The following is a 25,477-nucleotide window of genomic DNA, read 5'->3' on the forward strand; positions in this document are numbered from 1 at the left end:
TGTCCATGTATTTCTGTCATACCTTGTCCATAGACTTCTTGCTTACAGGGTAAGGAAACCAATGTCATTTTGTAATTTGTGTGAACTATCCCTTTAAGAATAAAATAATCAGCTCATTTATATTTAATTTCAGAAAACGTCAAAAAATATATATTTTTATATAAAATATACAGTAATTATATAAAATACATGTATTTACTCTACTATTAAACAAGTAATTGCAATGATACCATACTCCAATGATTAGTCTTACATACATAACATAAAAAAAATAGACAAGTGTGCAAAAAGGTCTATTGACGATTGATGATGCATTACAAACATACTAGCTGGCGATCAGAACTCTTTAAGACCCTCGTTTTTTTCAATGGTATTATGACAGTGGCTTTCATTCAGTCAGTCAGTGTCTTTCTCTCTCTGTCTGTCTGTATGTCTGTCTTTTTGTCACCTACATATTTTTTATGGGTGCATATATGATAACTGGTCCCCATCACCTCATGATTTATTTTAAACCAGCCAATATCTTACAGCGGTGCCTGTGTTCCAACACCTTCAAGTTAGGCGTGATAAATTTGTTTGAAACAAGCGAAGGGCTCAGAGTTGAACTTTCATTTTAGCATAGACCTCCTAGCACGGTAATAGTCAACCACACTGGATATTGCACCACTTGTTAGTATAGCATACAGAACAAAGTCATAAGCAGAAAGCCACCAGATAATTAAACCTCCCCCCCAGTCGGTTTCCTGTCACGCAACATGTTCTTTAGGGATCTTAAAATAGGTGCATGTTCTTTTGTGTCATGTTTTAACTGAAGGCTTGTGCACAGTGCATTCAAACCTTTATTGCTAACTCACAAGAACATAGATGAGCTCAGAGAGCTATATGCACCTTTAAAAATAACCTGTTTTTTTAAAACAACTGGTTAATCCAACAAGTGACTGCTTCAAGAGCTTCTGTTGTTAGCTCACCAAGACATCAAACTATCTTTAAGTTGTTCTTCTGCCAAGCTAAGTAATGAAAATGACCCTACCAGGGTTATTCAGTGTCAGAACTCAAAGAGCAGCAGGTAGTGTGTTTACATGGCAAGCAGGGTTGGGGTCAATTCCATTTAAATTCAGTCAATTCCTATGGGAATTTCAGTTTACTCCATAACTTTACTGAATTGAAATGGAATTTGCCCCAACCCTGACGTCAAGGGATGGATGAGTCTTCCCTTAGGTTAGATGATTGGGAGGGTGGGCTACTCTTCTGATGGACCAGATTTTGAACCCAGGTTGTCAAGTTTATGTTAGTCCTCTGAGCTAAAGCCTATCTAGGAGCTAATACCACCTCAGCTTCACTCTCATAAAATTGTTAATTTTAGAGGCAATATTGTTCTTTGACTATGCTGTCAGTCAGAGATATGCCCATGGGCACAGAATATGATAACTGTCACAAGCAGAAACTGGAACGAGATCCAATACCCATGGCAAATGAATTTGTTTGTTGACAAATCTAACATTTGTCAAACTCAACTAGTTTTCTTGTCAAGGCTACACCAGGTAAATAACCGTGGGTTACCCTTAGCTGCCACCCAGGATCTCTTTCCACATCCCCACAAGGTACACTGAGGCCCTGTTGTGAGTACTGAGCGCATCCCTGATCGTCATACAATGTGGATGGTCTCAATGTTTCAGTCTCTGTACAGTAGAGTCCATCCAGATGGTTGTGGGATCTGTCAGTTAATGATACCAGCGAAGGTATTGATTGGTAGAGGAAGTCCTTTGTTCATGTACTTGCTGAGGCCAGCGTCCCTCTCCTCTTCCCCCAAACTGAACTTGGACCGCATGGTCTTCTGGACACAGTATCCAGGATCAAGACAGGGTGCGATCTCTATGCTGGAAATGAATGAATTGATAGAGGACATTTTGAGAGTTAGATAAGTATGTTTGCCAGTTTCTTTGGCTTTAGTGACATTGAACATTGAATGAGGATTATAATATTACATTTTTAAAAAGCATATACGTGCATTTAGTTTTTTACATACAGTTGAAGTCGGAAGTTTACAAACACCTTTGCCAAATACATTTAAACTCAGTTTTCCACAATTCCTGACATTTAATCCTAGTATAAATTCCCTGTCTTAGGTCAGTTAGAATCACCACTTTATTTTAAGAATTTGAAATTAGTGTAACTAAGTCATGTTTGTAGGCCTCCTTGCTCACACATGCTTTTTCAGTTCTGCACACAAATGTTCTATGGGATTGAGGTCAGGGCATTGTGATGGCCACTCCAATACCTTGACTTCGTTGTCCTTAAGCCATTTTGCCACAACTTTGGAAGTATGCTTGGGATCATTGTCCATTTGGAAGACCCACTCGCGACCCAGCTTTAACTTCCTGACTTATGTCTGAGATGTTGCTTCAATATATCCACCAAATTTTCCTCCCTCATGATGCCATCTATTTTGTGAAGTGTACCAGTCCCTCCTGCAGCAAAGCACCCCCACAACATGATGCTGCCACCCCCGTGCTTCACGGTTGGGATGGTGTTCTTCAGCTTGCAAGCCTCCCCTTTTTCCTTCAAACATAACGATGGTCATTATGGCCATACAGTTCTATTTTTGTTTCATCAGACCAGAGGACATTTCTCCAAAAAGTACGATCTTTGTCCCCATGTGCAGTTGCAAACTGTAGTCTGGCTTTTTTATGGCGGTTTTGGAGCAGTGGCTTCTTCCTTGCTGAGCGGCCTGTCTGGTTATGTCAATATAGGACTCGTTTTACTGTGGATATAGATACTTTTGTACCTGTTTCCTCCAGCATCTTCACAAGGTCCTTTGCTGTTGTTCTGGAATTGATTTGCACTTTTCGCACCAAAGTACTTTCATCTCTAGGAGACAGAACGCGTCTCCTTCCTGAGCGGTATGACAGCTGTGTGGTCCCATGGTGTTTATACTTGCGTGCTATTGTTTGTACAGATAAACGTGGTACCTTCAGGCGTTTGGAAATTGCTCCCAAGGATGAACCAGACTTGTGGAGGTCTGCAATTTTTTTTCTGAGGTCTTTGCTGATTTCTTTTGATTTTCCCATTATGTCAAGCAAAGAGGCACTGAGTTTGAAGGTAAGCCTTGAAATACATCCACAGGTACACCTCCAATTGACTCAAATTATGTCAATTAGCCTATCAGAAGCTTTTAAAGCCATGACATAATTTTCTGGAATTTTCCAAGCTGTTTAAAGGCAGTGTCAAATTAGTGTATGTAAACTTCTAACTCACTGGAATTGTGATACAGTGAATTATAAGTGAAATAATCTGTCTGTAAACACTTGTTGGAAAAATTACTTGTGTCATGCACAAAGTAGATGTCCTAACCGACTTGCCAAAACTATAGTTTGTTAACAAGAAATTTGTGGAGTGGTTGAAAAACGAGTTTTAATGCCTCCAACCTAAGTGTATGTAAACTTCTGACTTCAGCTGTATATACTGTAACATGAAACAATATATATAGTTTATACTGTAACACGACAATATATATAATATATACTGTAACATGGCACAATATATATAACATGTGCATATGTAACTAAAACATATACAGTATGACAAGGGCTAACCAAATGAGGTTAGACCAACATGCTTCAGAATACATTTCAAACAGCAACCTTCTGGTAACAAGATCATGTGGCTATCCACCAAACCACTGTCTGACCTGTTGTCATGTATTTCAAGTTTTTATGTTAGGCCAACCGTACGCAACAGCTACACCAACAGCGCTCACCTCTGTACGTCTTTCAAGGTCCTCCTAGAGTCTTTGTCCAGGGTCACAGTAAAAGTTTTCATCTCCAGGGTTCTGATCTTCACGTTACAGGTACGGATCTTTGCCTCCTGTGGAATTAAGTCTGTGTGTTAGGCTTGGTTTTAGGCTTATGAGATCATAAAGCGATGTGGCCACCAGGCGTAGTCAAGCGAGCCAGGCCTTTATGACGTTAAGAACAAGATGGCGAGCCAAGAATACCAAGAGGATTAAGTACATAAGTTATGTTTATGCATTTTATAACAACCTTCCCTAATAGACATCTGTGTGTCGAAACGGTGTAAACTCACCATGGTGTTCTTGGGTTTAGTTTCGTTGAAAGCTACTGTAAGACAGTTCAGATCTGAGGACAACAACAAAAACAAGAACATAGGCCAGGCTTCAACAGATATACAGAATAATATGGGAAGAGCAGTAGACATTTCAGAACGTATTTTTACGTTCACACAATTGCATCAATACGCTACGGCATGAACATTCACTACTGTTTTACATTGTGACTTTGACCACTGAATTCACATATGTGCCCAATGGGTGACAACTCAGCGACTACTGATCACGATACAGACGAATCTATCAATTAATTACGTGAATGTAGTAAATATCATTGTGTGTGATATGTAGTGTTGTATACCTTCAGTTTCATTGGAGGGGAGGGCACTGATCTGAACACCTGAGGTCCTCACTGACATACCCTTATCTACGTCTCTACCACTCAACGACACCTGGAGAGGAGGACAGAGACACAGGTCGGAGGTCATAGATAGAAGCTAACAGCTAAACCACAAATACAGGTTATATGATCTCTCGTCAGGCCACTCTCATGACGCAGTTCAAAACTCTAAACAGAGACAAACAGACGTTGCATCAACAGTCTCAATCCTAAACACTATCAAAATAGAGCTAAACGTCAAGCACAGGTTGTAGGACCAGTTAAGTTTACTCTCATGATGCAGTTCAAAACTCTAAAACAGAGACAGACGTCGCAGCAACACTATGAAAATAGAGCAGAACATCAGCTTCATAGCCAGATGCAGCACTTTTACATTGATGTATATAGATGAGGTCATGTTAAAAACACAGTTGACCTTTCGCTGACCTTTTTGTAGTTGACAGAGACGACAGCACCACACACGTCTCCTGTGTTCTTCTTCTGCTTGATGGTCGTGGCTGAGAGAGGGAGGACAGACGTGATCAGACCGGACGAGTGACATATACACGTGCACACCAATGCATGCACACACACGTGCACACACACTTCAAATCAGTTGAAAAAAAAACATCAGATGTAGAGAGCGTTGATCAGCGAACACAGGCTAAATGTTACCTTTCAAAGTAGTTGGGGACTGTTTGAACTCGGGGAAGTCCAGCTCTAAGTGGGAGAGAAACACGTCCTCCACTGAGTCCTTGGTCAGGTTGGAGAAGCAGATCTAGAACATAGGCAAGAGGATGACAATCGTGGGTCAGTTGGTAGAGCAAGGCGCTTGCAACGCCAAGGGGGTTCGATTCCCGCTGGGGCCAACCGTACGTAAAAATGTATGCATTCATGACTGTAAGTCGCATCGGATAAAAGCATCTGCTAAATGGCATTTGGTGTTTTTTGGTCTATGAGTGAGGACTGATAATCATGAACATGCTAGAGTGCTAAAGATAAACTATGCTCAGTCCATCGCCGCAGAATTACTTTCATTAAGTCACACAATCAACAACAGACAGCGCTAGAGAGATTCGATAGTACCTAGGCGATAACTAGACCTGTTTGTGATGCATATGGCTACGTCTGTGTCCCAAATGGACCCCTAGTCCCTATATTGTGCACTGCTTTTGACCAGGGCCCACAGGGCTCTGAATAGGGTACCATTTCAGATGCATCCTATGTCTCCTCACCTTGACAGAGTAGATGGTGAAGTAAACAGGCTGCAGTCCGGTCCGCACGTAGTAGGAAATGACATCAGACAGGAAGGGGTTAGGCTCTGCCTGCTTGCTGCTGTTGGACTGCTGGAGAGAGATGGGATCATGTTAGTATAGAGCCTGGGGTTGACCAAGACAGATAGGGGTACATATTATATTAGCTTTTTAATACACGGAATGTTCATGTTTTGGAAGGAACTCGATTTCATTCATGTAGAGACACAGGAGAGGAGCGCTTCTTTGGTTTATAGTTCATCCACAAGGTGCTCTTTGATCATGGGATGAAATACTATAGAAAAGCCTTTGTGCAAACAAACTTCATCAAGGCACTCGCATGTAGTGGAACATATTAAAAGCCTTGATTGTTTTATGGCTTATGCATGGCAAGAATTAAAAAAAACACCTAAGCATTGCAAAAAAAGGCTTTTTCATTCTACATGAGTGGCTTGATTACCTCGGGAAGTTTGTGTGCGCAAAGGCTTTTTAACTATGCAGCATCAGCTTATTTTTGTTCTATTTCCCTCACATTGTAATTCATTACCAATCATTATTTATTGGAAACTACAGCATAAAACAATGAAAACCTGACCCTGTCTCCCTGCTACGTTTCACAATCTTTTACCCGCCAATACTGTCTTTCCCTATACTGTGTCAAACAGTTTCTCTTCCCTCTATCCAGCTAAATGCTAAGATGACTCATAACAGCAAAACTATTTGCATACAGTACTCATAGGTTGCTAGTTTCGATAAGAGCCCACAGATGTTTTTTTCACTTCCTGTAAGCAAGCAACTACTGTACAGTACTGTGCAATTTCCTTTTGTTTTTCTAATCATTCAAAACACCTAGAGACATGCAAACGGTCATTTGTTGACTTTTTTTATATGGTACAGACTCCCGCTTGCAGAGCATAAACCACATTCAACATAACCACATAACTTTATCTACTGTAGATCAGACTAGTATTTTGTTTCCTCTTAAAATCCCGAAAGCTACACTTGCCAGGCTAATGAAACCAATGCATTCCAGGCAGGCTCAATCAAAAGTATCACAAGAGAACAGAAATACTATTTGATGCTGTCATTTCAACATAACGTAGAAACAGTGGGTTACTGTACCATTTTGGCCAGCTTGGGGATCATGGAACCCAGGCTGTTGATGTTGCAGTCGTACCATGGATCCACCATTCCCAAGTAGGAACCCAAGACACAGGGGTTTTCCCGGGTTGGGGAGAGCTTTTCCTGATAGAGAAGTACAACATGGTTTATTAAAGATACACTACTGTACTAAACTGTTAGGGTTACTCAACTGCAGCTAAGTTTTCAAGTTTCAAATGTATTTATGAAGCCCTTCTTACATCAGCTGATGTCACAAAGTGCTGTACAGAAACCCAGCCTAAAACCCCAAACAGCAAGCAATGCAGGTGTAGAAGCACGATTCAAGTTCAGTGTAAAACCAGAGAACGACATTAAGCCTTTAGTGGGAATTGGCCTAAATGGAGAGGGCTAAATGTAAAATGTTTCTTACAGGAAAAATATGAAATACATTTGCATAACCACGGTAGCAATTGAAAGGGAACAGTTTGGAGATTTGGGAAAAATTATAATACCAAAGTTGAGGCCACAGTTCACCAGACACAAGACTGAATCCAAAAATGACACTGTTGATTTTATGTGCATTTTATATTTACTGTGCTTTTCGCCACATTTGTTGATAACTAAATCTGAAAATACTCTGAATACATTCAGTAACATGATAAGAATATTCCTGGAAAATGTAGTGTAGGTGCAACATAAGAGAAAAACAATAGTCTCCAAGTGGCCACACCCCTCTCCAAAGTATGCACAGTTTCTAAGTCATTTCAATGCCCTTTTATGACTCAAAGAAGAGTCTTCAACTATAACCTCTCCTAGCTGTGCCTTTGAGGAACTACAGCAAGCACACTTGTAGTTGTTTTGTTTGGAACACTGCCCTCCATCCCCGCCAACACACAATTACTGTTGTTGTTTACGCAATCCAAAAACGGACGATTATAAATCACAATCTGGGTCAAGTGGGCATCATTTGAAAGCTTGTTCTATTGCCAACATGACTAGCTAAGTTATAAAATACGATCTTACGGTGTTATGCTTTCACAGGGCAATTCAGAGAACATATCGTAATTTTGGTTCCCATAGAAAGGAGTACTCAGGTACATGTTCCGCTGTGGATTATCTTCATAATACACCAACATCCCACTGGGCACAGACGTCCTTTCAACGTCTAGTTTTGATTTACATTTGGTTGAGTTGTCAACGTGAAATCAACCAAAAATATCACTTTCATTGGATTTAGGTTAAAAGTTGGGTGAAAAAAACCCACATTTCCTTACGTTGATGACTTTTTCCAAATCCAATCACTTTCCACGTTGATTCAACATCATCATATAGATTTTTTGTTGTTGAAATGACATGGAAACAACATTGATTCAACCAGTTTTTGCCAAGTGAGATTCTGTTCAGAAAAACCCAGGATATGACGCCATGCTTCTACATCTGCATTGCTTGCTGTTTGGGGTTTTAGGATTCTGTATAGCATTTCGTGACATCTGCTGATGTAAAAAGGGCTTTATAAATAAATGTGATAGATTGATTGATGCCATCAAACATAGTGATCATAAACGTTGACTGTCGATTACAGGAGTTTTATGATATGGAAATGTGAAGTGCACATTTGGACATCTCATCTTTCAAAATTCATAGTCCTCTTAATTTACAGCATTTCCCTCACTCAGACAACAACAAATTACAAAAGTTGTCCAATTAGTGGGATGCATGTGGGCAACTTCTTGTCGCGTGCGTTGCTCAAGTTCAGAACGGCTGTCAGTCAAAACTCATACAGCCCTGTTAAGTGCAGAGCCTGAGCTCTGACGTCATTTACAGCATATTCCTGTACAGCCACTGCGTTCCAATGCAGGCACTTATCAGTGTCCAAATCTGCTATTTCAACCCGCATATTATTCTTTTGATGTGATTATTTCACATACTGTCTGTGGATGTGGGTGTGTGTTCACATACTGAAACACTGAAATGAGTCATATCTTTGTCTCTTGACAGGTTGTAAACTGATAGGAATGAAGTGTTAGTTTGTGGCCTTACTTTGCCAGGACAGGTGGGACTGGGATCCTCACAGACAGGGATGTAGTAAAACTGGAAGTTGACTTTCATCGTCAGAAAGAGACGACGCGCTTCCCTTTTCCTGCAGAGTGAAACCAATGATAAACTAACCCTCAAACCATGCTACACAGGAAACCCAAATGGGTGTAATAACCAGTCTTGAGTTAGCCGGGAATAATTCCATTGTATATTACTGACGCATTAACTATTAATGTGCCATGGTTTCAATTCAACTTCCTTATTCCTGACTAGACCACGGAAATGGACAGTTAGTTTCCGATTACATTTTTTGGACATTATGAAATAAAACATTTTCAACCACATAGTATAATGCTAACCAAATTGAGATGTTGTAGGTGGAACTGTCTCCAAAAACTATACTATGATCATATCTAACAGAAATCTATTATATCCAGTATCCATTCTGATATATCCAATATCCACTACAAACTACATGCAGTCTCTCAGACTACATTACCCATGATCCTGGTCCCTCACCGGAGAAAGTAGAAGGCCTTAGCCAGCTTCCCCAGCACCCTGTCGTCCCCCATCACCACGATCCGGGCCGTGAAGTGCCTCTGCTGCTTGGAGAACGAGGGAGTCCCGCTGCACCCCGCCTTCCTATGAAGTGTCCCCCCTCCCCCGGCCACACTCCCGCTCTCCTCCAGAGCGTCCTGCATCAGGGCCATATTGTCTGTGACTGACGGCCTCATCTTGATGCCTCCTCGTCGGCTTAACCTGGCCTCCCCCTCCTCCGAACCACCAGAGGGTTCCACCACTGACGGCTCAACCCCAGGGGGAAGGTCCCTCTCGATGCCGCTGTCGTTGGACATCACGGAGTGGTTGGACATCACGGAGTGGCGGGGCATGGCGGAGGAGGAAGTGAGGTCGGCGGGGAGGTCAAAGTCGGTCTCCTGGTCCTGGCTGAAGCAGAAGTGTTCCGCCGACATGGAGCTGGAGCGCACGCACTTGGCCAGCTCGCGCCCTGGCGGGAAGAAGTGACATCAGAGAAATTAGAATTAGATGACGTATATACTGTATCTCTGTAACATGAATGTCAATACAGGTCAATGAGAACATGAAGCAGCAAGACAAGAAAGCGCTATAGTATTGGGCGTTTGCATCGGGTGAGAACACAGTATGTAAGAATAACACTGCTCACTATTCATGATTCATTCAGGACTATCCGTAATCGTGGTAGCATCCACATGAATGTAGAAGTGTTCAGAAACATATTCTATTCTCATTTACAATAAAAGTGACTCCAAAATGACACAATACATTATTTACCATTCATTTCTATTGGACCCATAAAAAACAATTGGAAACACAGCCAAAAATGAACTGCAACTGCAATCAATAAGTTTGTAGAGTCACACGCTTGATGTAGTCATTGAGTACTAGGAATATGGGATCAAATTCTAAACTTGTGATTACTTTATTTATAAGAATCTTTAGGGGTGTAAATCATTTTGACCCCTACCTTTTCGAGAGGAAAAAGCTATTACTGTTATTAAACAGAGTTCATGTAACAGAGTTCTCTCATTGGTGTGTATGAACAAGAGATTTTGCCACTCACAGATCTCCTCATCCTCCCTCCACAGGTGGAAGCTCATCTCTGGATTGGGAAGCGGCATGTCACACAGGCATCCCCCACCACCGGAGGACAATGTGTCTAAACCAGGAAGAGCCCAAACTGTCACAATAACACCAAAAACAACACAACACCCGCTTACTTCCTGGTCCCCATCCCCTACACTAAGTATATGGTCTCACAGCCGGCCTGTGAGAGACAGTGTAGTGTCCATTTGAAGGATAGTTGTTATGATGAGAAGAAAAAATATAGATTGAAAGGAAAATACAGTGTACATCTGTCCTAAAGGAGGGCGGGGGGCTCTGACTCGACAGATTTAGACATGGAGGAATACAGTGTGAAAGATCAGCTCCATCCTATACAGCGATCTATTAATACCGTTCTCAAAGTCAGAGTGACTGCTATACAGCGATCTATTAATAACGTTCTCAAAGTCAGAGTGACTGCTATACAGCGATCTATTAATACCGTTCTCAAAGTCAGAGTGACTGCTATACAGCGATCTATTAATAACGTTCTCAAGGTCAGAGTGACTGCTATACAGTGATCTATTAATAACGGTCTCAAAGTCAGAGTGACTGCTATACAGCGATCTATTAATAACGTTCTCAAGGTCAGAGTGACTGCTATACAGCGATCTATTAATAACGGTCTCAAGGTCAGAGTGACTGCTATACAGCGATCTATTAATAACGGTCTCAAGGTCAGAGTGACTGCTATATAGCGATCTATTAATAACGTTCTCAAGGTCAGAGTGACTGCTATACAGCGATCTATTAATAACGGTCTCAAGGTCAGAGTGACTGCTATACAGCGATCTATTAATAACGGTCTCAAGGTCAGAGTGACTGCTATACAGCGATCTATTAATAACGGTCTCAAGGTCAGAGTGACTGCTATACAGCGATCTATTAATAACGGTCCCTGAGTCAGAGTGACTGCTATACAGCGATCTATTAAACTGTCCCTGAGTCAGAGTGACTGCTATACAGCGATCTATTAAACTGTCCCTGAGTCAGAATGACTGCTATACAGCGATCTATTAATAACGGTCCCTGAGTCAGAGTGACTGCTATACAGCGATCTATTAATAACGGTCCCCGAGTCAGTGACTGTTGCACTGTACGGTATGTGTCAGCTTGAAGAAACACTCAAACAAAAAATGGACAGCATTGGCAGTATTTATCTGAATACGCGAAAAATGTGAAATATGTGAAAAATGTATAACTAGTTATATACATGTACCAGTTGTAATACCTTGAAGTGTTGTCTACAGTAGCGTTACCCCTCCAGTTTCACTTGTAAACAGAAACCAAATGCTAGTCTAAAGGAAATGGGAGATAATGTCTGGATGCTGTTTAGATCATTTGGTTTTGGTTTGAAACAGTCAAAAGATGACCCCTCTATGATAAGGATACTGTACCTGATGTGCCAGTATGGGTGAGGATCTCTCTGTAGAGTTGTCCCAGTCTCCCCCTCAGCACCACCCCTTCCCCCTTACTGCCCTCCTCCACACTCTGCTCCAGACTGGCCACCACTTCCTGGAAGTACGGCTCCACGTCCTGGCCAATTTCCTGCCACACATACACACACGCGCACAAACAGACACACACACACCGTCTATGAATAGAATACAGGTGAAAGGCCACCAGCATCCAGACAAACACATCTGGAAGTCTGAGTTTGACACATCCTGTTGAGATGAGTGTTATATTAGGACCAGTGTGTGTAAGTGTGTGTGTGTGTGTGTTTTAATGGGAATGGTGCCAACCTCTGTTAGATCATGGAACAACACAACTAAACAACACGCTATTGAGCCATTATAGATCATTTCTGGTTAAGTGTGTTGCTGAATATGACTGAGATGGCATGTATGAGGCCCCAGTAGACACCTTAAAGCTTCCTGAGCTTTGCTTTGGTGCAAATTGAAACGGCCTAAACCACAAAGGGGGTTGCGCAATACATTGAAATAGAAACTAGTGTCAAACACAAAGTGGTATTGATTTAGATCACCTTGAACAAAACACAGCAACATTTGCGAAAAACAAAACCAAAGTCAAACCGAGATCAAACAAATATCAAGAGCATAAAACCGGTTTCTTTACTCTGGAACAGAAGTCAAACCCAAAAGGTTTTTCGACTGTGTAAAAAGTGCTGTGTGTACATACAACGTGGTTAGAATGTGCATGTCACAAACACAATGCGGTAAAAAACGAAGTTACTTCTGTTCTCCGAAGACGGATGGATGGACGGACAAATAAATAAAGACAAAAAGAAAGAAACAAAGTTAAAAATGGAGGGTTTTACCAATAACTTTAACCCTGAAACTATCATCACATAAGACCAAAGCCAGACTTATAGAAGAAGAAACGTCATAGCGAAACTCAATGTCAACACAAACACAGCGCAACCACACTAACCTTCAGTGCCTGTGCCAGTTTAGGACCGTGGCACAGCTCCCCTCCTAGAGCAGCCTGGATGGAGTGTTGGACCACGCTCCGCATGTGGTCAAGGGGATTCAGATACCCCCCTGACCCCGAGGCCTCGATGTCCCCCCTCAGCGCCTCACCGTGGGGGCCGGAGAAGACCGCCGGATCGGCGAACACAAACACCCTAGGAGACCGTAGGAGAGGTTGAGTTATTGACTTTGGTTAATCAAGGATAACCAGTTCCCTAATTGTTTGGTCGGCAGTTCACATGCAACCTTCTGTTTTTACAAGCTACTTTATCTACAAAACAGCATGTCATTCTATACCATAAGGAAAAATGGCTTCTACACTGTGCTGTGCTTCTCTCTGTGTCACCGTGTGTATGCAACATCAAGTTAGGTTGTTCTCTCACCTCTCCTGAAAGGGATGGTAGTCATTCTTCAGGCTCTGCTCTGCAACCACCATCCTCTGATACAGCACTCCTGTGGGTCAAAAGTACTGACACGTTTAAAACACATGACATTCTCGTACTACAGCCAGTGAATACGTTGAAACAAACATCCCTCTTCGTTATAAAGTGCATTACAGTAAAACGATGATCACCTTCTGAAAACAATAAAGTCTACCAATAAAGTCTTATCTAATACATAATAAAAAAATACATCACTCGACAGGTTAGACGAAGGATGTATGTTGGTTTCAGTACCTGGCGTGTAGCGTTCTGTCTTCATGCGTCTGGTGTAGCTGAGGCCTACAGTACAGTAGGGCTGGGGCAGGGTAAGCAGCCTCTTACAGAAGTCATACACCCGCTTGTACAGGTCGTCAGGAAGGTAGGCTGACTGGAACATACACAGATATACGCACAGTTAGCACTGTCAGTCACCGCTGTCCTCGGACTGAACTGAACCACCAAACACAATTGGTATGGTACATACAACCCTTAAATACAGTATAGTACCATTTACCTCCATAAATACTTGCACAAACTTCCCAAAACTTCAATATACTGTTTTAAATTGCTCGCAATCATTAATGGTTTGTAATATTCTATTATTTTCCATCCCATCCCATTCTATTCTATTCTACTATAAAGAGCCTATGGCTCTGGTAACAACAAGAACTGTTTCTTTAAGAAGACACCAAGAGATAAAGAAGAGATAAAGGTCTACGACAGTACAGAGTCCTGACCGAGCCTGACCAGGAAGTGTAGGAGACGATTAACAGGAAATAAGACTTCATCAAATCAGAGGAGCTCATCAAAACAGTGGTGGGAAATGATTGAATCCCCCAAATGAAAGCTTCTCCCCAGCCAACCCTGAGACAGGTCTGTAAAGATGCTGTTGTCATGTCTGACGGGTGTTTCCCTCGTGTGATGTAAGCCCCGGGAACCTACCTGTATGACAGCATAGATGAGTGTGTGGAGCAGGGGGATGATGTGTGTCCGACAGTCTACCCTCTCAGCCTGCAGACAACAAGAGACAAACACACAAACTATTGTGTTAGTCAGTTACTCACTAACGCAACGTGTGTCTGTAAAAGATAGCTCGTCTGTTACCACCAGAGGCGGACTGGGACCAGAAATCGGTCCTGGCATTTCTAACACATTGGACAATTATTTTCCTTGAGGCCTCCACAATTATTAGCAAGTTAAGTATAATTTTGTGTAGAAAAAATACAAGTTTGACAGACACACTGGGCTAAAAATAAACCATTCCATCTGGCATTTAGAGCAAATGCCAATCCACCCCTGGTTCCCACTAGACATAACATTCATGTATCACATCATTGCACAATGTCCTTGACAATCTCAGTGTTCTTTTCAAGTTTATTTGGGTAGCAATCGTTGATTGTCTTATTATGTCTCTTGACACTACAGTGAAGACTAATAATGAATGGCCCAGAGACTTATATTTCTCCATATAAGGCCCGGGAATGGCCTAATGGCGCACGCTGATGACATACCCTTTCCAGCTCCTTGACGACGACTCTCACCAGAATGAGACTGTTGGCAGGATTGTTCCGAACCTTCTTGTGCAGCGTCCATCTTAGCATCCCTTCAAGTAGAAACACACACTCAGCACTTGCAAACATTTCCACAGACATGGCACTAAACAGCACTCACACTCTCTGTTGTTTCCATAGACATAGCTCTCCACAAATAGCTGGAGTGACTCAGTGCCAATGCTTTGTTCCATTGCACAACGAACCCAAACTGTGGATAAAACTAATAGCTGACTCAGTGCAATTTTCCGATTATTGGCAGGCAGTGGTTATGTGTCATCCTCATGTGGTTTGGGCAGATTAATACGGCCTGGTGGGAACATTAAAGAGGATCAACTCCTTCTGGACGGTGGAGCAGAGAGGCAAGTCAGGGACTTTTAGTCCATTTTAAACCTAGATGCTTTGTATGTAAGGCATAGGCGGCTTGTGGCACTTTAATTGGGGAGGACAGGCTCAAAGTAATGGAATAAATGGAACGGTATCAAACACACCGTTTCCATGTGCTTGATACCATTCCATTCCCTTCCTTCCAGGCAATATTATGAGCCATCCTCCCCTCACCAGCCTCCTGTGATATAAGGGTACGCATATGTATCGTTATTGAATTTAGGGTCAGTAATGTGGGGGTTACTTGATGAAGCTTGCTATGCATCTAGCTAGCACTACCAGTTGAAGCTAGCCAGTTAGCGACACCTCTGACCAAACCAGACTGGAAATGTGCAACAAAAGCAGCCTGACCTGAAACTGAGCCATGCTCACTGGAAAGCGAGCCGGTTCACTACTTCTCAGCTCGGCTCAACTCAACAGTGTGTAAACCCCATAAAGAGTCTAGTGGAAACTACTGATGGGTTTACCTTTATTGGGCACAGAGGAGGGGTGCTGGCTCTCCAGCTCCCTGAGCACGGCCTGGACACTGCGGTAGATGTCCGACTCTGAGGCCAAGGGGGCGCAGCTGCCTGGAGAGTCAGGGGTCAGAGGTTAAGAGTTAATGTTAATACAAGTCGTACAACAAATGTTCCATTTTGGATCAAATGTACATGTCGCTGTTCAAATGACACCCTATTCCCCATATAGTACCCATAGGCTCCATGCTGCTCGAGGGGCTGCTCGAGTTATCCCAGGCTGCCTTGTTGGTCATGTCTCACATGCATGGTGGGGCCACGGCCTGGTGTCTATAGGGACGGGACAGGGAGAAAGTCAAAGCTGTTAGCGGTACCCACCGGAGGCATGACATGGGCTTTTGAGGGCTGTTATCCTTTATTTAACCAGGAAAAAGGCTATAGGCTTAAATGATGTCCTGGACATTCTTGTGGCACAGAGGTGTTAGGACTTGTCACCAAGAGTAGAGCCAGTGAATTGACCATGAAAATCACACACACACACACACACACACACACACACACAACCCTGAGCTATAACACTGGACATAATGAGTTTCAGCAGCAGGTGCCGCGGTCACAGTCACACTACTGTTCCAATAGAACAAGGCTGATCGTTCTCATTGCCTCATAACCAACCTCTTTCTCTGCTTCTCTTTCTCAGTCTAGTTTATCGCCGCACGAATAGAATTATACCCAGCCCCAAATGTTTCGTTTTTTGGCTTTAGTTAGAGATACGTCATCTACCCACCTGTTTCACACCATCCCCCATAACAAAGACTAAAATGACTGGGGATGTATGGATGTCTATGGGACAGCTTCACACGTCAAGTATAAAACGACCAAATCATGTCAAAATGAAAGTTCCCAACAGTGAGAGACGATGACTTCTTGATATTCAGATCTGTGACGAGTTCACTTACAGTATACATGCAGGACGCACCATCACAAGACAAGATAGAGTCTAATCAAATGTTATTTGTCATATGCGCCGAATATAAATGCTTACTTACAAGCCCTTAACCAACAATGCAGTTAGAGAAATAGAGTTAAGAAAATATAGTATACAGTAAAAAATAAAATAAAAAGTTAAAAATAGAATAACAATAACGAGGCTATATACAGGGGTACTGGTACCGAGTCAATGTGCGGGGGTACGGGTTAATCGAGGCTCTAACTGGGAGGTAGTGACGAGGTGGTGGGGGTGGTGACAGAGAGAGTGGCAGTGTTCTGAGAGAGGGGGAGAGAGAAAAAAGTAGCAGTGTTCTGAGAGGGGGAGAGAGAGAGGTAGAGGGGGAGGAGGAAAGTGAGGTGGAGGTTTGCAGGAGGACGTTTGGGGGGCAAGGTAACAGTAGCAACCTGTTTGAACTGCGTTTAATGTTGCATTTCCCCCTCTCTTTCTCCCTCTCCCTCAGGCTGCCCTGAGGTTGTTCCTGAGGCTACAGTAGAAAATGGAGGTTTAGTTGGAGGGGATTTAACCTTGATCCCTGCAATAAAGCACGACACAGGGAATGACAGCAACAGGGACAACAGCGCTGCCTCAGCACCTCAGCAACTGCATGAGTGACCACACGTTTCCTGTTCCTGATGCACCCCTCACACCTCTCTCGCCCTGCCTCTCTCTCACACACTTGGTCTGTCTCTCTCTCTCTTTCTACACTCTGTCCTTCAACACCCTCCGTCTCTCACAGACACACTAACATATTGTTTTTTTTTAACACCTAACGTGCGGAGGGAGGACAGGACCTGAGACATTTCCTCTCTGTGTGAATGCGTAGGATTGCACCACGCTCAACAGGCTATATTTAGGTTGGAGTGTGTGTGTGAAACCCCAGAGGTTTCATTCATGCGTTGCCAAATGAAGAGCCTAAAAATAGTAGGTCAATTCAAAAATTTCAGTTTCTGCACTAATTATTCATGTCCTTGCAAACTGAGGGAGGAAGTGTAAGTGTCGCAACAATGAGTAGTGATCCGCAGACAATTCTAGGTCTGTATATGTAGATTTGATATGGGTGTTGCAAGTGGCACACAACTAGAGCTCTGCCTGTGGATGAGATTTGGAGCTTTTGATAAGAGTAGCCAAAACCAATGGTAAAAGCTTATACTTCAAGAAAGAAGTACAAGACTGAAGTCCAAGTTTGCAGAGGGGAGTGCTCTACCACCACAAAACCCCAGGCCTCAAGTGGACATGAACACTCACAAACAATGTGCTACAATACAATCAAACATACCCTTATCAGACTGTATAATTGGACATGGTACATGGCTAAAAACAAATGTGATCCTCAAGGAGGAAAAGAGTTTGAAGACCAGAAATATTTGTATGCAGTAATTCAGTCTTTAAGGGCACTGCACTCACAATGACTTCCCATAACAAAGACAAAAGCAAAGCAAGTTGTATAAATCTGATAGATACTGCAGGAGTGGAGTCACTCAGGGCTCAGTAATCCGACCTATCCGGTTTGATAATCTCTCTGCCCGGTTACAACCCTTTCCCGTTACTTCAGTCACACCTGCGTTTACCCAGCTAGCCACACCCCTTTCACATGATCACATACCTATAAACGCCCGACAGTACGTGCAGGGTTACTCAGGTGTATGATTACGGTTTCATAAACACACACACACTCAGGAACGCATGGCTGAGATATATGACCTGGGCAACTTTAGTCTAATAGGCCTAGTCATTGTAATCTGTTTACGGGCATAACGTTATGCAAAGACGCAGATTATAGAAGTTTCTTTTCCTGCTCCTTTATTCAAATCAAATCAATCAATCAAATCAAAGTTTAGCAAAAGTCTAGAATTTTTTTTTATAGAATTATAGAAGATTATAGAAGTTTCTGTACTTTGTTCCCACCTGCCTGACCATTCTGCCTGCCTTGACCACAAGTCATTCTGCCACTTTGTACCTCCTGGACTCTGATCTGGTTTTGACCTTTTTGCCTGTCCACAACCATTCTCTTGCCTACCCCTTTGGGATTAATAAACATTGTAAGACTCCAACCATCTGCCTCCTGTGTCTGCATTTGGGTCTCGCCTTGTGCCTTGATAACAGTGTTAATTCCGTCAACAAAAATAGTGACAAAAAAATTCGGCAAACACCTATTTTTCAGTGGCAATTGACGAGACAATAACTGACTAAATAGTCCCAGAAAAAACAATAACTACATGAAAAATATTTTTCATTTCAGTTGACTAAAACGAGACGAGACGAATCTCTGTGACTAAAATCTGACTAATAAGTGGACTGGACAAGAGTTTTTGAAGAGATTGAGAGTTTTTCATTGATAAACCCAATTAATCTTAGCAGCACAGATGTTCAGCGCAGTTCTGTTCAGCAGTGGGAAGGACGTGCCACACCCGGCGCACACACAGCCTAGATCAGGGGGTGAGCTGTGGGGGAGCAAGCGATGAGTGTTGGCAGACAGGCTCTGCTCAGATTATACACATCGTGCAGGCGACTCTGTTGCTTCCTCGTAGCTAACCACCGGACACCTAGTTAGCTACCCTTTGCCTAGTTAAGGAACACAAGCTGCTTTACGAAATTAGCGATGCCTAGCGATGATTTTCTCTCATTTGAGTATAGAAAAGTAGGCTGTCTTTGAATTTGTAGTCTCGCTCAACCCTCCCACTGCGTTTCATAGCCAGGTTCTGTAACCAGTGTAGCCAAGTCACCCTCTTTTCCTCAGAGAAAATGACTTGAGAGATTACCGTTCAAAAGATACTGTGTGACCCATAATACCAGTGCTACATTTTTATCCTTTCTATTGTGCATTGGCGGGCTGCATTTTACATTCCTAAAGCATATCGCTGGGCGTTCTAAAACTAGGCTACTTGCGGACCAGACCGTTAACATGACAAGGTGTAGCCTAAACAAATGGTTATCTCATTGGTTATCTCAGCTAACAACCTGGATGCAACGTTTTGGAACATTCGGATAGAAATATGTAGAGTGGCAGTACCCAGTAAAGGAATGAACAGGGTTGGCTGGTATGCTCCTGCGGATGACAACAAGGACACAGACATACCACAACCTGGCAGTGTAAAGTAAACTACCTTCTACCAGCCCTGCCTATTATTTACAGGACAGAGCTGGCTCAGTTCCTGATCTCTGCTTCAACTGCAGGTTGGAGGAATCCTGTAGAGCCTCAATCTGTAGAACTGGGTCATATGAATTCGTTTGCAACGGTAATTCCTCTGAAAACAGGAAGGGCCAGCAAGAGAGAGAGAAAGAATATAGTAATTGGAGGGGAGGGGGGGGGAGTGCGTGTGGCTTGAGCCTTGAAATCCCCACGTCAAGACATTGAACAGTAAAACAATATAAATACTGTAGGCTCACATGTACCTGTATACAAGACCCAGGGAAGTACCTTGAGAGCTAGTCTCGGGTAAAGTCGTTATTATGTCACAGTTGAAAAACCAGGCACTGTGTCAAAATAATCCGGTAAAACATTCCTTTCATGACATAAACTAAGAAATTTCCCAGTTTAAGTAACTCTTAAATTGTGTTGCTACAATATGTTGTTGAGCAATACCTCACGTCACAAGCAAGTTGATGTTTATTGTCAAGAGTCTTGTCTTGGAGGCAGAACTGAGTGATTTCCCCTTAGACCGGCCAGCTGCAAAGTCAAACTTCGCTATATGGTAAAAATGAAAGAAAACTAAAATTTGCTTTAAGGTTAGGGTTAGCAGTGTGGTTAAGTTTAAGTTTAAAAAGAGATTTTATGACTTTGTGGCTGTGCCAGCTTGTGACCACTCTACAGAGCTGCCTCAACAACAAGATTCACGACAAAAAACGCTAACCCACAAGTCACAAACTAACACGACCAAGGTTTTTTTGTTGGAAACCAGTCCAGTAACAAATGGTGCAAATGTTGTTCTTCGATCATTTCCATAAAAAACAAGGCACCACGTACAGAAAAACATCAAAAAGGGACACCATTGAAAACCAACAGTATTTCTCTCCATCAAACTAAGCAGTAATCTAAATCCAACCCCTCTGACCCATAACACCTTACGTAACCATAACTCACACAAGATAAACCGGTCAATGATTCTCTTCCACCAGTGGTAGATGTACCTGTAAGAAAATAAACATAGGCTATGACCTAAAAGTAGTGCATTCTACATATAGGGAATAGAGTGACATTTCAGACGCACCCTCTATGCTGCTGGTGTGAGGGGGGATATCAATCAAGGAGATTTCCTGCATTCACAGCAGGAACAATGTGAGGAAGTGTTTCAAGACCACTGGACTCTTGCAACCCTCTGGCCCTCTACCCGGGCTAAGCTTCCATAAGTTCCCCTATCACATACACACACACACACACACACACACACACACACACACACACACACACACATTTATACCCCATGTGCTAAAACCATCAGGCTGGATGGAGGAAGACCGGAGGAAGAGGGTGGGTAAAGGGGGGTCTGTAGGTGTGAATTGGGTCAGCCCCTGTACAGAGGGTCACCTGAGGATGTCGCTCCTGAGGTGGTTGTTGTATGGGCACCAGCCCTCAGGGGCCAACTGTACTGTACAGTACTGTACACACACGCACAAATATGCACGTGCACGCATGAATGCGCACATGTTCACACAAGCACGCACAAAAACTACTGTAAACCTAACCAAAATAAATAGGACACTATATAGCCATGGAAGCTATTCAACGTCCACAAAGACCTACAGTACAGAACCCACTTTTGATCCTGGTTTATCATGACTATGCTTTTTACAACCATTTACAACACATACTGTTCAAGGTCTTGAAATGATATCATTTGCACGATATCAAAAGTGTATGGCCTCCCTCTTATCAAAGTGATAAGAGCGTTGCACTTAGCGGTTTCCCATTCATCCCTTAACGGGAAATATAATGCTTATCAAGCAAAAATCCAGGTTTGAAAACAAACCTAGCTACAACTAGAGCCCTGTGACAACTCAGTAACAAGGGTGCTTGTGGATTCCAGGCTAGTAGTGTTGTACATTGCATAAATTGCATTTTTCCATTGAATGTCTAAGGAATGGTTTTGTAGATTCTAGTAGGGCTGGTTTTGACATATAATGACCACGTACAGCAGCAGTGTAAGACATGTTAGACATGCAGGGCATCAGACTAGACGTGGTTGCAACACACACACGCACACACACCCACTTGGCAGGGAGCATGTCGAGCCATTGTGGAGACAACCTCCCAGGAGGCTTTGCACACGACGATGCCAAAAAGTGTGGCCCTTTGTTTTTATATTCTTCTTTAGGAAAACAAAAGGGGTGGCGTGTTGTTGAAATAAAACCGAAGTGCGTCTGAGCTGAAGTGTGTCTGCGGTTTGCCTGCCACCTCAATGTGCTCATAGCGTCAGGCTTAGACTGTGAGTAAGGTGGCATTTCAATTTACAATTCTTCATTTAAACAAGGAGGCAAAATATTCATTTCTAATGCCAGCCTGGGTGCCTGGGGGCCAGTCTGTTACTGCTCTCCATAAGGAAACCAGGCACAGTGGAACAGACTGGCACCAAGGCAACCATATTCCCACTGGAGCTACTCTTGATTTATATCAACATAGGCATGGCGTAAACTTAGAATGTTTGGACCCAGTAGCTCCTGGGTTGCTACTTTGTAAACCCATTGAGACAGAGGGCTTTACCTATAATGACACGGCCTAAGCTCTCCTCAGCTATGTACACTACCAGCATCCCATACAGAAGACCCAAGCCAATGGGTCATACCATTGAGATTTCAGATTCAGGGGTGGCCAGAGTTTATGGGCACTCCCATGACAAATCAGAGCACCGCTATAAATAATTTAAAATATAAACTTGGGAACCCACATAAGTTCACGGAATATGAACATTGATTCGGCAATTAACACTTTACCCATACATTAAAGCTGCAATATGTAACTTTTTATATGTAACAAAATGAACATAGCAATGTGAGGTATAGATCTGTCATCCGCATTGAAAGCAAGTCTAAGACGGGGTAGATCTGTTCTACGTGTGCTATTTCTGTGCTTCCTGGTCTTAAATGTTTGCGTCTCTTACTTTAGGTTTTGTACACCAGCTTCAAACAGCTGAAAATACAATATTTTGGGATATGGAAAATATATTTCACAGTGGTTTAGATGGTACAATGATTCTCTACAATATACTTGCTTGTTTTGTCACAAACTGAAATTAGGCGAACTTTTCAAATTAATCCATGTTGGTGCATCCCACCCTTAGAATTTTAGCAACCAGGAAATGGTGGAGCGATTTCTGCATAGTGCATCTTTAAGTTGCTCTTATACCGGTTTAGTAACACTGTAATTACATTTGCTGGAAATGGGCACAAACAATCTATGAGTAATTCGAACCCTGCCCAAACAACATCCCCAACAACCAATCACGCATCTAGCCTGGTTCCAGATCTGTTTGTGATGTTGACTGTTGACCATATGAGTTGGCAAGACAGCATAAACCGATCTGGGACCAGGCCACCTTTCATCCCAGAACGACCAGGAAACCTGAATCTAAAACAAGGAAACTTGAGGAAATGCACCCTGGACAGCTGTACTTTAGACTCACCAATACAAAACACACATCGCCCACAGAGCCAGAGCTTCAATCAGGCATTGTGTTATCATACTGTTGTTATCTCAGGAGAGAGAAAAACATTTTTTGTTGTCCTTTGTGTATTCCAGTTAGGGCATATAACTGTGTGTTTGAACAGGCATGGTGGCAAGGAGCTTTTTTATAAAGACTAAAAATAGAACAAAAAACTAAAAATAGAACAACTTCTTCCCATGTCTACTCTGTATGTATCCATATTCCTTTCATTCACGACTGTCTATCAATAAACAATGAAATACTGAATACATAGTTTGTGAGTGGGATATCTGTATGAGTCGCTATCGAACTGGTTAGGTTACAGTGGGGCAGATTCTGAACTCTCAGTTACCTTATCTAAGTGTAGTACCACATTGCCACACTGATAAAGAATGCACCTGATTCTCATTCACTGGAAAACGTAAACAGCAACAGTGAACGAGTGGAACCAAACAAAATGTGCAGTAATCTTGTAATGAGTTTATGTAACTCTCGACCCCAAAATACAAAGGCACACCGAGAACAATCGATTGTGCCTGGATGACTACAGCTTTGAAATATGCATCAAAGCTTGGCTCTGGTGGCACCATATCAGAGAAATAGTTATCTCAGTAGTGAGTTCAACAGTGCAACATTATTGCAGTATTTAGGTTACAATACCGTGCAACTTGAACATAAAACATGAATCATGCAATGGTCCAAGAGAAATTATCTTACTATATAACGATTCAAAATGAACAAAATAAAAACGACATACATTTAAGAGAGCTTATTTCTGTTGACAAGATCACTATTTACCTGCCGTTAGGTTCAGAAAAGAAATCCATAAGCTTTCTATGAAGGTGATTGCTCGGGAAATACAACTTCACACGCTGCTACAGTTGCAGCTGTGACAGCAGCACGCCGGGTAGTACAGCATGACAACGCCCACTGAGGATTTATTCAACCAATACAATGTCTCAAATGTTTCCCTGGCGATCTAGATAGGAGTTAGCCAATCAAATAGGCCTACAATATATACCTGTATTTTGTGCTAGTTGAGGTTTCTCAACTTTGAATAGATTTTGAACACAGTTGATATTCTAGTAGAAAGAGGAGGAAGGGAAGCGCTACTAAGGTGCACTATAGTATATTTTGGTAGATAGAAGGTGCTCTTTGGTAAAAGGTGTAAATTGGTCATCAAAAAGAAAGGAGGACCAAGGCACCTCCTTTCTTTTTGATTTCTTTTTGATGACAGTTGATATTCTGTTTAAAAGTCAGCCTACTGTTACTTACTGTATGTTCAAAGATACCCAGAGAAACAAGTTTAAAAAAATGTAGCCTACCATTTTATCTTATTTCATCATCATTATTTATTTATTGAAGGACTTCTCATACTATACACACAATTCATAGAACATTGATTCTACATTGATAAGACACAAAATAAAGACTAACATCAAAATTGGTACCATATGGAGAGAACAGAAGTGCTAGACAACACCATTTTGTTACATCTTGTTGCATGTATAGTACCTTTCATTTCTGTTGATTTTACATCTGTCTATTGAAGTTAACTATATAGCGATATACACTGAATGTACAAAACATTAGGAATACCTGCTTTTTCCATGACATACTGTAGACTGCACTGTTGGTTAAGGGCTTGTAAGTAAGCATTTCACGGTAAGGTCTACACTTGTTGTATTCGGCGCATGTGACAAATAAAGTTAGATTTGATTTGAATCCAGGTGAAAGCTATGATCACTTATTGATGTCACTTGTTAAATCCACTTCAAAATCAGTGTAGATGAAGGGGAGGAGACAGGTTAAAGGATTTTTTTGTTTGTGTGCCATTCAGGCGATGGGCAAGACAAAACATTGAAGTGCCTTTGAACAGGGTAGTTTAGAAGGTGCCGGTTTGCATGTGACAAGAACTGCAACGCTGCTGGGTTTTTCACACTCAACAGTTTCCAGTGTGTATCAAGAATGGTCCACCACCCAAAGGACATCCAGCCAACTTGACAACTGTGGGAAGCATTGGAGTCAACTGTGGAAGGGCTTTCAACACCTTGTAGAGTCCATGCCCTGACGAACTGAGGCTGTTGCGAGGGCAAAAGAGGGTGTAACTCAATATTAGGAATGT

General features: G+C 42.3%; 1 protein-coding gene across 2 annotated transcripts; it reads right to left on the reverse strand.

Moving 5' to 3' along the window:
- Nucleotides 1-165: 165 nt before the first annotated feature.
- LOC129836432 (phosphoinositide 3-kinase regulatory subunit 6-like) lies at nucleotides 166-24,239 on the reverse strand. 2 transcript variants are annotated; one of them, XM_055902607.1, is made up of 20 exons: nucleotides 24,151-24,239; nucleotides 15,959-16,053; nucleotides 15,736-15,837; nucleotides 14,843-14,934; nucleotides 14,274-14,342; nucleotides 13,587-13,719; nucleotides 13,293-13,362; nucleotides 12,872-13,064; nucleotides 11,875-12,025; nucleotides 10,437-10,532; nucleotides 9,356-9,842; nucleotides 8,840-8,939; nucleotides 6,821-6,943; nucleotides 5,681-5,788; nucleotides 5,121-5,223; nucleotides 4,893-4,963; nucleotides 4,428-4,518; nucleotides 4,084-4,136; nucleotides 3,758-3,864; nucleotides 166-1,877 (listed from the first exon to the last, which is right to left on the reverse strand). In XM_055902607.1, the coding sequence occupies exons 2-20, from the start codon at nucleotides 16,017-16,019 to the stop codon at nucleotides 1,718-1,720; spliced, it is 2,370 nt and encodes a 789-aa protein (XP_055758582.1). In that variant the 5' UTR covers nucleotides 16,020-16,053; nucleotides 24,151-24,239; the 3' UTR covers nucleotides 166-1,717. The 2 variants fall into 2 exon arrangements, with proteins under 2 accessions (XP_055758582.1, XP_055758572.1); XM_055902597.1 differs by having other exon boundaries at nucleotides 5,681-5,791.
- Nucleotides 24,240-25,477: the final 1,238 nt, after the last annotated feature.

Source organism: Salvelinus fontinalis, chromosome 3 (assembly GCF_029448725.1).
Source record: "Salvelinus fontinalis isolate EN_2023a chromosome 3, ASM2944872v1, whole genome shotgun sequence".
Classification (NCBI taxonomy): Eukaryota; Metazoa; Chordata; class Actinopteri; order Salmoniformes; family Salmonidae; genus Salvelinus; species Salvelinus fontinalis.

Coding starts and splice junctions, on each gene's coding strand:
- LOC129836432 (XM_055902597.1), bottom strand. CDS start 16,019: ATGACCAACAAGGCAGCCTGGGATAACTCGAGCAGCCCCTCGAGCAGC. Junction 9,843..10,436: donor GAGGGAGGATGAGGAGATCT/GTGAGTGGCAAA, acceptor TCTTCCCGCCAG/GGCGCGAGCTGGCCAAGTGC. Junction 4,519..4,892: donor TCTCTGTCAACTACAAAAAG/GTCAGCGAAAGG, acceptor CCTCCTCTCCAG/GTGTCGTTGAGTGGTAGAGA.